We start from the raw sequence: 12,375 nt of genomic DNA, 5'->3' as shown, positions 1-12,375 counted from the left end.
ACTGGGACCAAACCATATATAATAAAAGTAAGAATTTATTTACAGTACACCAAAATCCAAACACCAGCACACAGAAAACATTGTAATATTAGAGAACTAAATGCCCAGTGACAAACAATATATACAAAATGTGCAACACAGAAAAGCAGAGGGAAAGCTGGAAGTGCAGGGAGCAGATGGGAAAGGGAGACCCAAACTGGGATCAGGAACAAAGGAGAGCAGGTACAAGGCAGCAGGGTACAGGGCAGGAGTAAGATCAGGATCAGTGGCAGACTCTGGCAGCAGCAAAACACTGGAGTGAGAGGCACTAGTAGGGGAGAACCCAAATACCCTCCCAGCAGCCAGCATCAGTTGGAAGCTGATTACCGAGACACCTGCTGGTCGGACACCAGAACTACAACCTTCCACTCTGGGTAGCTCAGTGCCACCAGCAGGTGATCCAGGTCCTGACAAAAGGAGAAGGTACTGTCTGAAGTCCGGATCTGGAGAAGTTACTTGTATCTCTACTACAGAGGATCTCCTAGTGCAAACTGGGTGGTGGTCAGCTCCTGGGACACTGAGAGTCAGACCTGATGTGGGACTTTCATGTGTGACTGAAGTTATAAGGATTTAGTGTGAAGATGGTCTTCCCATGGATTGCTGTTATCATTTTGGAGTAACCTGTGAGCCAAGACCCCTCTCCTGTTCAAGCATTAAATAATATAAAAACTAAATACCCTAGACAGAGCCATTATTGCTTGGGTGCATGGAACTGTGCTTGCGAATACAGTCTCTGTACTAGCAAGGGAGACCGGGGCATGTTCTCAGCAGTCTCTCCGCCGGTAAGCACCACTACCTTGACCACGAAGAATCCTGCTTGTACACTGTGTGTAAGAGAAATGACTCTTGGGAGATGTAGCTCTGGTTGTGCGCCTACATGAAGAAAGCTGCCCCTGCAAATACTTTTACAAGCCTTATGAGGACATCACGAACAGTAATAAATGCGGCTGTTACATGAAAAGGAAAAATAAATAATGCGTATACTTACTTAGGAGGAGCAGAAGGAGAATTAGGGAACACTTTTGGTCATACCTAGAGCGTTTTTTTGTAAATGATACCAATGATGTGTCAGTTAACTGAGATTCTTTCGCTATACTTCACTGCAGCCCTAAAAAAAAAGGCAGGATTCTTAATAGATTCCAAGTGATGGCTGGTTAACCAGAAGTCTACCTTGACCCATTGGCGGCTCACACTTCCCCATTGGCGGCTCACTGGTGCACTCTGCATATAGACCAACAATATAGTAGGGGACTGGTTAGTGGTCCTTTGGATAACATTTTACTAGTTTCCTACCACTGCTGAGGTACAACCCCACTGGCCCATTGGTTTTGCCATTCTTGGGATCGCATGTGCGGGGGCACATATTTTGAGTCAATATTGTCGTATTTTACGTTAACATAATTTTTAATGTAATCAGAATTCTGTTACACTATATAATTATAGAACTCTGCTCCCACAACATGACTGACCACTGGACATAATCATAATAATATTCTATCACAATCAGCCATAACTTTGACCCACCTAATATTGAGTAGGTCCCCTTTGCCGCCAAAACTGCCCTGACCCATCGAGGCATGGACTCCACTAGACCTCTGAAGGTATGCTGTGGTATCTGACACCAAGCCCTCTGTAGTAGATCCTTTAAGTCCTGTAGGTGGTGAGGTGGGGACTCTATGGGTTGGACTTGTTTTTCCAGCACATCCCACAGATGCTCAATTTCATTGAGATCTCAAGAATTTGGAGGCCAAACCAGCACCTCAAACTCGTGTTCCTCAAACCATTCTTGAACCTTTTTTGCAGTGTGACAGGGTGCATTATCTTGAAAAAACGGGCACTGCCATCAAGGAATACAGTTTCCATTAAGGGGTGTGCTTGGTCACCAACAATGTTTAGGTAGGTGGTACGTGTCAGGTAACATCCATATGGATGGCAGGCACCAAGGTTTCCCAGCAGAACATTGCCCCACACATCACATGGCCTCCACTGGCTTGCCTTCTTCCTGGCACCATCTCTTCCCCAGGTAAGTGACACACACACACACACACACACACACAGACCCAGTCATCCACATGATTTAAAAGAAAACGTGATTCATCAGACCAGGACACCTTCTTCCATTGCTCTGTGGTCCAGTTCTGATGCTCACATGCCCACTTTAGACATTCTTGGATGTGGACACGGGTCATCATGGACACCCTGACTGCTCTGTGGCTACACAGCTCCATACAAAACCAACTGCCATGGCCATTTTTTCTGCTTTCAACACATCAACTTCAGGGACAAAATTTTCACTTGCAACCTAATTTATCCCACCCACTTTTGGATGCCGTAGTTTTTTGATAATCAATGTTATTTACTCTCACTGGTCATGAAGTTATGGCTGATCAGTGTATACATAGAACACCTGACCTCCAACATTACTGACCACTGGACGTGACCATACTACAGTTCTCTTACACTCAATACATGGAATGCTACACCCCCAACATGACCGACCAATGCTCATGATCATAATATAATTTTATTACACTCTATACATAGAACACTTCACCTCCAACATGACCCACCACTGGACATGATCATAATACAATTCTATTACACTCTATACATAGAACACTACACCCAACCCAACATGACCAACCACTGGACATGACCATTATACAATTCTATTTCACTCTGTTATTCACTTTACTTGTCACTGGTCATAAAGTTATGGCTGATCAGTGTATACATAGAACACTAGACCTCCAACATAACTGACCACTGGACAAGACCATAATACAGTTTTATTACACTCTATACATAGAACACTAGACCTCAAACATTACCCACCGCTGGGTATGACCATTATACAATTCTCTTACAAAGGTATGGCTGATCAGTGTGTACATAGAACATTAGACCTCCAACATAACTGACCACTGGACATAACCATAATACAATTCTCTTACACTCAATACCTAGAACATTACACCCCCAACATGACCGACCACTGGACATGAACATAATACAATTTTATTACACTCTATACATAGTACACTACACCTCCAACATGACCATAATACAATTGTATTACTGTCAGAAACCATGAATCAGATTGAGACAGAAGTACAGTTAAATCACACTTGTTTAATAATAATAAAAAAAAGGTAAACAAAGTAAACTTAGTCAAAACATAGCCAGAGTTTAGGAACCGGAATGGATAGCCAGACAAGCCAAAACGTCAGGGAGCCATAGATGAGCGTAGTAGAACAGCAAGCAGGATCTGGAACAGAAGGAATGTCAGCCAAGCAAGTCTTTAACAGGAACACAGGAGAGCGTCTCTAGAGATGTGACCAAGGTGAAGGCAATGATCATCTCGCTTAAGTAGGAAGGACTGATGAGCAGGATATCATCAACAGGTGAGTCACTGTGGTGAGATAGGAGCTGGCAATTAGCCGACAGCTGAGCGGCCAGCTTTGAGAAGGAGGGGCTGAGCCCAGCCCTGACAATTACAATCTATACGTAGAACACTACACCTCCAACATGACCCACTGCTGGACTTGATCATAATACAATTCTATTACACTTTATACATAGAACACTGTACCCCCAACATGACCCACCAGTGGACATGACCATAATACAATTCTATTACACTCTGATATTCACTTTACTTGTCACTGGTCAAAAATGTTTTGGCTGATCAGCATAGAACACTAGATCTCCAACATTACCCACCAGTGGACATGACCATTATACAATTCTCTTACAAAGTTATGGCTGATCAGTATATACATAGAAGAACACTATACCTCCAACATGACCCAGCACTGGACACGACCATAATGCAATTCTATTACACTCTATACATAGAATGCTACACCACCAACATGGCCGACCACTGGACATGGTAATAATATAATTATATTACACTCTATACATAGAACACTACACCTCCAACATGACCAGCCAATGGACACCATCATAATACAATTCTTTTACACTCTATACAAATAACACTACACCCCCAACATGGCCAACCACTGGACATGGTAATAATATAATTCTATTACACTCTATACATAGAACACTACACCACCAACATGACCAGCCAATGGACACCATCATAATACAATTCTTTTACACTCTATACAAATAACACTACACCCCCAACATGGCCAAACACTGGACATGGTAATAATATAATTCTATTACACTCTATACATAGAACACTACACCACCAACATGACCAGCCAATGGACACCATCATAATACAATTCTTTTACATTCTATACAAATAACACTACACCCCCAACATGACCAACCACTGGACATGTTAATAATATAATTCTATTACACTCTATACATAGAACACTACACCCCCAACATGACCAGCCACTGGATACCATCATAATACAATTCTATTACACTTTATACAATTTATGTATGTGGTGCTAAAACTAATTGGATCATACTGTGAATTAAAGACTTGAGTCTGTACCCCCACCGCTATCCTTGCCTGGAAGGCCTCTAAATATCGGAGAATATATATTAAATTTACAGATTTTTATATTCTTTCTGGAGTTCAGTAGATTAACAGTCACTACTTCATATGCAGAAAATACGACTGCAATGCCACATTATAGAGAAATTGTTTAAATTAAGACCAGACGGATAAGTGCAGAACGAGGCCTGTTTCTCCAGCCATCGCGAATCAATAATATTTTATTTGCTCGAATAACTCCCATTTAAAGATTGCATATATTGGCGTCGGTGTGATTTCCGGGGGTTAATATACTGTCATTTAGTTTGTTTAGCTGTGTTTGTGAAGGAGCAGTTGGCAAACTCTCCCCAGCTGTCCATTTAGTCGACCATTACAGATAATGTGATGGAGAAAATTGCATTTTTTGCCGTGGCAAATATCCAGTGTTCAGTGTGAGGCCGGCACGGAGGACGGTATTAATACCACCGAAGAAAGAGGAACATGACAAAGGATGAGACTGGCACCTGATTCCCATTTCCGTCTCATATGAAAGAATTTTATTCAGCTCCTGGATGATGCAAAGCAACACAGAGATGGAATCGACGGTGAATGTTATTTGTGGAACAAGGCTAGACAATAACACTTTTTTTTCCGTAAGCCGCACAAAGAGCGACCGTAACGTGGAAGGTGTAGTAAATCAGAGTAATCAAAAGGAAACAAATCATCTCTGCAAACTTAGTTCTAGTCAAGTCTTTGTTTTTTAAGGTTTTGATTCACTATATGGTCCATCATTTGTGGAATCCTGACCATCACAGCTATATGAGCTTTCCACAATCATGGCCAGTAATGTGGGATTATTCCCCATCATATCAGTATGAGCTTTCTACAACCATAGCCAGTAATGTGGGATTATCCCCCATCACACCAATATGAGCTTTTCACATCCATGGCCGCTAATGTGGGATTATCACCCATCACACCAATATGAGCTTTCCTCAACCATGGCCAGTAATGTACAGTTGTCTCCCATCACGCCTATATAAGCTTTCCTCAATCATGGCCGGTAATGTACAGTTGTCCCCCATCACGCCTATATAAGCTTTCCTCAACCATGGCCGGTAATGTACAGTTGTCCCCCATCACGCCTATATAAGCTTTCCACAACCATGGCCTGTAATGTACAGTTGTCCCCCATCATGCCTATATAAGCTTTCCACAACCATGGCCATTAATGTGTAGTTGTCCCCTATCACATCTATATAAGCTTTCCACAACCATGGCCGGTAATGTACAGTTGTCCCCCATCATGCTTATATAATCTTTCCACAACCATGGCCAGTAATGTGGAGTTGTCCTCCATCACACCTACAGTGCCTTGCGAAAGTATTCGGCCCCCTTGAACTTTTCAACCTTTTGCCACATTTCAGGCTCCAAACATAAAGATATAAAATTTTAATTTTTTGTGAAGAATCACCAACAAGTGGGACACAATTGTGAAGTGGAACGAAATCTATTGGATAATTTAAACTTTTTTCTCAAATAAAAAACTGAAAAGTGGTGCGTGCAAAATTATTCGGCCCCTTTACTTTCAGTGCATCAAACTCAATCCAGAAGTTCAGCGAGGATCTCTGAATGATCCAATGTTGTCCTAAATGACTGATGGTGATAAATAGAATCCACCTGTGTGTAATCAAGTCTCTGTATAAATGCACCTGCTCTGTGATAGTCTCAGGGTTCTGTTGAAAGCGCAGAGAGCATCATGAAGACCAAGGAACACACCAGGCAGGTCCGTAATACTGTTGTGGAGAAGTTTAAAGCCGGATTTGGATACAAAAAGATTTCCCAAGCTTTAAACATCCCAAGGAGCACTGTGCAAGCGATCATTTTGAAATGGAAGGAGTATCAGACCACTGCAAATCTACCAAGACCTGGCCGTCCCTCTAAACTTTCAGCTCAGACAAGGAGAAGACTGATCAGAGATGCAGCCAAGAGGCCCATGATCACTCTGGATGAACTGCAGAGAACTACAGCTGAGGTGGGAGAGTCTGTCCATAGGACAACAATCAGTCGTACACTGCACAAATCTGGCCTTTATGGAAGAGTGGCAAGAAGAAAGCCATTTCTCAAAGATATCCATAAAAAGTCTCATCTAAAGTTTGCCACAAGCCACCTGGGAGACACACCAAACATGTGGAAGAAGGTGCTCTGGTCAGATGAAACCAAAATCCAACTTTTTGCCCACAATGCAAAATGATATGTTTGGTGTAAAAGCAACACAGCTTATCACCCTCAACACACCATCTCCACTGTCACACATGGTGGTGGCAGCATCATGGTTTGGGCCTGCTTTTCTTCAGCAGGGACAGGGAAGATGGTTAAAATTGAGGGGAAGATGGATGCAGCCAAATACAGGACCATTCTGGATGAAAACCTGTTGGAGTCTGCAAAAGACCTGAAACTGGGACGGAGATTTATCTTCCAACAAGACAATGATCCCAAACATACAGCAAAATCTACAAAGGAATGGCTCACAAATAAACGTATCCAGGTGTTAGAATGGCCAAGTCAAAGTCCAGACCTGAATCCAATCGAGAATCTGTGGAAAGAGCTGAAAACTGCTGTTCACAAACTCTCTCCATCCAACCTCACTGAGCTCCAGCTGTTTTGCAAGGAAGAATGGGCAAGAATTTCAGTCTCTCGATGTGCAAAACTGATAGAGACATACCCCAAGCGACTTGCAGCTGTAATCGCAGCAAAAGGCGGCTCTACAAAGTATTAATGCAAGGGGGCCGAATCATTTTGCACGCCCCACTTTTCATTTTTTTATTAGTTAAAAAAGTTTCAAAAATCCAATAGATTTCGTTCCACTTCACAATTGTGTCCCACTTGTTGGTGATTCTTCACAAAAAATAACAATTTTATATCTTTATGTTTGAAGCCTGAAATGTGGCAAAAGGTTGAAAAGTTCAAGGGGGCCGAATACTTTCACAAGGCACTGTGTATAAGCTTTCCACAGCCATGGCTGGCAATGTACAGTTGTCCCCCATCACGCCTATATACGCCTTCCACAACCATGGCCAGTAATGTGGAATTATCTCTCATCACACCTATATGAGCTTTTCACAACCATGGCCAGTAATGTGGAGTTGTCCCGCATCACACCTACAGTATATGAGCTTTTCAAAACCGTGGCCTGTAATGGAGCAACTCCACATGGCCATGGTTTTGAAAAGCTAATATAGGTGTGATGGTGATTGCTGTGGTTTATACTCTTCCAGGAAGTCGTCTGATGCCGTGTACACACGAACAGACTTTTCCATAGCAAAGGTCCAACGGAACGAATCCGTCTGACAATTCAACCGTGTGTAGGCTTCATCGAAACTTTGCTAGTCCGATGAATGAAAACCAATGCTAGGGCAGCTATTGGCTACTGGCTATGAACTTCCTTATTCTTGTGTGTAGACAAGTCCGATTCGACAGAAGTCCGTTGAAAGACTGTTGAAAAGTCAGGCGGAATACAGTCCATGGAAAAGTCCAGTCGTGTGTACACGGCATCACTCTTAAGTTATTATAATAGTGGAGAAGAAGCCGTAAACTGTAATAACCAATGAATAATCATTCTGACTGTTCCTGCTTGCTGATCTGATTGGATGCTTTGACCATATGACAAGAGTATGTGAACACCTGACCATCACATTTATGACATTGTTAGACATTCCATTCCAAAACAATGGCCATCAATATGGAATTGCTTCCATACTTCTGAGAAGACTTTCCAGAAGACTTTGAGGGAATCTGTGGGAATTTTCATGTTTGTGAGGTTAGGTGCTCATGTTGGAGGAGTAGACCTGGCTCACCATCGGTTGTCCAATTTATCCCAGAGACATTCATTAGAGTTGAGGTCAGGGCTCTGTGCAAGATATTTGGACTTCCTCCACACCAAATAGGTCAACCATGTCTTTATGGAGCTGGCTCCACTCAACTCATCATATAAATTACAGTTGACTTTTCTGTGATCATAACATCATCCACTCTTCAGATAAGACTTTCCACATTATTTTGAAGTCTGTGAAAATTTGTCCCCATGTGTGAGGTCAGGTACTGATGTTGGACGAGAAGACCTGGCTTGCCATGGGCATTTAAGTTCATCCCAAAGGTGTTCAGTAGGGTTGAGGTCAGGGCTCTGTACAGCACACTCGAGTTGCTCCACACCAAACTGGTCAAACCATGTCTTTATGAAACTGGCTATGTATACAGGGCACAGTTATGCTGGAACAGAAAAGGGTTTTCAGCACACTATAACCATAAGGTTGGAAGAGCACAGTGTAGAACCCTTCACAGAGATATTATAGGAGAGTTCTAATTTCCCTTGGGAATGGGATTATAAAAGTATTCTGAATCTGAATTATGTTGCTTTAGTTTCCACATTATTATGATGTATGCTTTATTTATCCACATTATGTGTTGCTGAGCTTCTGTTGTATTTCCCACCCTCTAGGAACGGATCCAAGATAGCCCCTCCCCCGCACCCTCCATAGAAGACCCTCAGCGGCCCGGAAGTCATGCATCGTCCCATCAAAGCAGTAGCGTATCCAGCTCACCTTCACAACTAGACAACATTGCAGACCGCGTCAGTAAGTATCCCTTTCCCTACAAGTTGTTGCAACTGAGGCAGGACTATAGAGAATTTTTGTAAAATGTGGCTTTTCATCTTTTTCATACATGTTTTGAAGACTTTTTCAAAAGGGATACAGTTAAGTAGTCCTTCATATAGTGTAAAAAAATTTAAATAAAATAATGACCATTTTTCAAAGGTTCAGTCCTCTCAGAGTTGAAATAAAGCCTTGAAACATCTGTACTTGTAGACAAGAGCCTACTGCTCATGGTTGCAGTAGTTGTGGTACTCCTGTCCGCCCCACTACCTTTTGTCTGGCATCCGGAAACCTAATTTGCTTACCTGCTTGTACTGCAAGATATTCCCAAACACACAGGGCTGTTGTTGTAGAGCTTGGGTCTCCGAATAACGGTCCACAGGCCACATCTGGCCCACTGCCAGACTTTGTGGCCCACAGCCAGGATCGATGGAGTATTTTTTGGTTCACCACAATTTTGTAAATTGTACAATGTGGCCCTTATACTGAGTCCTGCCCTCAGTGCTCAATGCTGCTCTGTTCAGAGCAAATAGTGCATTGTTAGGGTCATCATACACTTTAAACTCTTCCAGTTGCCTGGGGCTCTCTTTATCACTCTGTAGCACAATCATCACAAGCCATGTTTGCCCTAAGGGACATGATGTGGATATGTTGTATAGGTTGCTCACTCCTGAGGTATGTTTGCATGCATGGGCAACATTATAGATACAAAGTTAACTACAGACAAATAGCACAGAGCATAAAAAGTTTAGTTTGCATAAACGACACAAGAGAACTCTTCCGTGGGTATCAGCAGACTTCAAACAGAAGTAACTTCACGTTTGCCCGCATTCTCCACCAATTGTGAGTTTTAACTTCAACTGGAACATTTTGACGCTCAGCCCATTCTGCCACACCCATTTTAGGGTTTCTGCCCACTTTTAATTGTCCACACCCTTGCATGGTTGTTTTCAGAATCGCACAGTGTGACCTGGGGAAATGTTAGCTCAGCGGTAGATGCATTGTTTAGGGATGTCTATGGATAATGGAATGGTGCTTAAGGGCCTGGTAGCCCACTTTTATCAAAATGTCAGAAGACTAAAGTCCAACATAAAGTTTCCCAAGCAGAGGGTCTTCTTCAGCAAAATATACACAATGGAAAATGCAGAGCCATCTGACTCTGTGCTCTGTTATGGTCCACCAGACCACTGGCTATTCAGGCTCTCTCAGCTTTGTTTGCAGTAGCATGCTGTGCAGGCCGACTCTTGGCCTCTAGGAAGGGGTTCACCTGACACCCCAGGCTTTCCCACTCCTCCGAGACTCAGTTTCTTCTGGTCTCTGGTTGTCACAGCTATAGTCTCCCAGACTCTCTCAGCTGGCCCAACTCTGAGTCTACTGACCCGGAATCTCTCCCACATGGAGTGCCGTCACGAGGATATTGCCTTGATTCCTAAACAGGAGCACACCTCCCTCTTGACTGCAGCAACTGCTCCAACCCCTACTGCTATTTTGCCTCCACCTGCAACTCTCACCAGAGCATGATTATATAGGGTTTTGTGCTCCTGGGCACACACCCTGCTGGTTGTTCACAAAACCTGAACAATGGGTTGGAGATTTCTCCCCTCACAAATCACTTTGAAATCTCAGAAATGTGGAGCCCCACCTAGAAATACCAAAATCCAGAGAAATCTGCAAAAGCAGTTTTCTCCACTCAAAATGAATGCTCCGTAGTCCTGCACTGTGCAAAGGTGCAAACCCTGTGCCCTTGTCGTGACCAACTCGACCGTGACAGAGCCTCACACTGTCACAACAGATACAAATTATATTCAGCCTCCTGGCTATTCGGTGTGCGAAGACCCTTATGCCACGTACACACGATCAAATTGTCGGGCGTACTTAGTCCGACATACAATCCGGCGGACTTTCTACCGAACGGACTTGGCCACACACGGACACACAGAAAGTCAGACGTTCGCTTGCGTGATGACGTACAGCGCGTACGACGGGACTAGAAAAAGGAAGTTCAATAGCCAGTAGCCAATAGCTTCCTTTTTCGTACTTGCTTCTGAGCATGCGTCATTCTTAGTCCGCCGTACTAGCATACTGACGAACGTATTGTCCGCTGAAACCCAAGTCCGACGGGAAGATTGGAGGTGAAAAAATACTTTCTTAGTCCGTCGCACTTCACACTGGAAAAGTCCGCTGAAGCCCACACACGATCGAATTGTCCGCTGAAATGCGTTTTGGCGGACTAAGTACGCCGGACAATCTGATCGTGTGTACGGGGCATATGCTCAATATTTATTTTTTACATTTGGCCAGACAGGATGCGTCTCTGTAAGGCCAGATACAGCGAGGGAAAAAAATATTTTATCCCCTGCTGATTTTGTACGTTTGCCCACTGACAAATAAATGATCAGTCTATAATTTTAATGGTCGGTTTATTTTAAAAGTGAGAGACAGAATAACAACAAAAAAATCCAGAAAACGTATTTTTAAAAAGTTATAAATTGATTTACATTTTATTGAGTGAAATTACTTAGTACTTGGTGGCAAAACCCTTGTTGGCAATCACAGAGGTCAGACGTTTCTTGCAGTTGGCCACCATGTTTGCACACATCTCAGGAGGGATTTTGTTCCCACTCCTCTTTACAGATCCTCTCCAAGTCAATAAGGTTTCAAGGCTGACGTTTTGTAACTCAAATCTTCAGTTCCCTCTACACATTTTCTATGGGATTAAGGTCTGGAGATTGGCTAGGCCACTCCAGGACCTTAATGTGCTTTTCCTTGAGCCACTCCTTTGTTGCCTTGGCCGTTTGTTTTAGGTCATTTTTATGCTGCAATGCCCATCCAAGACCCATTTTCAATGCCCTGACTGAGGGAAGGAGGTTCTCACCCCAAGATTTGACAGTAAATGGCCCCGTCCATTGTCCCTTTGATGCAGTGAAGTTGTCCTGTCCCCTTAGCAGAAGAACACCCCCAAAGCATAACGTTTCCACCTCCGTGTTTGACGGTGTGGATGGGGTTCTTGTAGTCATAGGCAGCATTCCTCCTCTTCCAAACACAGCGAGTTGAGTTGATGCCAAAGAGCTCGATGTTGGTCTCACCTGACCACAACACTTTCACCCAGTTCTCCTCTGAATCATTCAAACGGGGCTGTACATGAGCTTTCTTGAGCAGGGGGACATTATGGGTGCTGCAGCATTTCAGTCCTTCACGGCGTAGTGTGTTACCAAT

General features: G+C 43.3%; 1 protein-coding gene across 6 annotated transcripts in view; it reads left to right on the top strand.

The window, feature by feature from the left end:
• Positions 1-12,375, top strand: part of DACH2 (dachshund family transcription factor 2) — a 669,978-nt gene that overhangs the window by 518,272 nt on the left and 139,331 nt on the right. For all 6 annotated transcript variants that reach the window (XM_077485215.1, XM_077485223.1, XM_077485208.1 and 3 more), the window contains one exon: positions 9,006-9,141. In XM_077485215.1, the coding sequence (XP_077341341.1) occupies positions 9,006-9,141 (136 nt within the window). The remainder of the gene's footprint in view (positions 1-9,005; positions 9,142-12,375) is intronic.

The sequence above is a fragment of the Lithobates pipiens genome, unplaced genomic scaffold (genome assembly GCF_037356315.1).
Source record: "Lithobates pipiens isolate NorthernLeopardFrog02 unplaced genomic scaffold, aLitPip1_a1.2 Scaffold_1, whole genome shotgun sequence".
NCBI classification, from domain to species: Eukaryota; Metazoa; Chordata; class Amphibia; order Anura; family Ranidae; genus Lithobates; species Lithobates pipiens.
The sequence above is the reverse complement of the archived record's forward strand: the minus strand, read 5'-3'. Positions and strand labels throughout refer to the sequence as shown.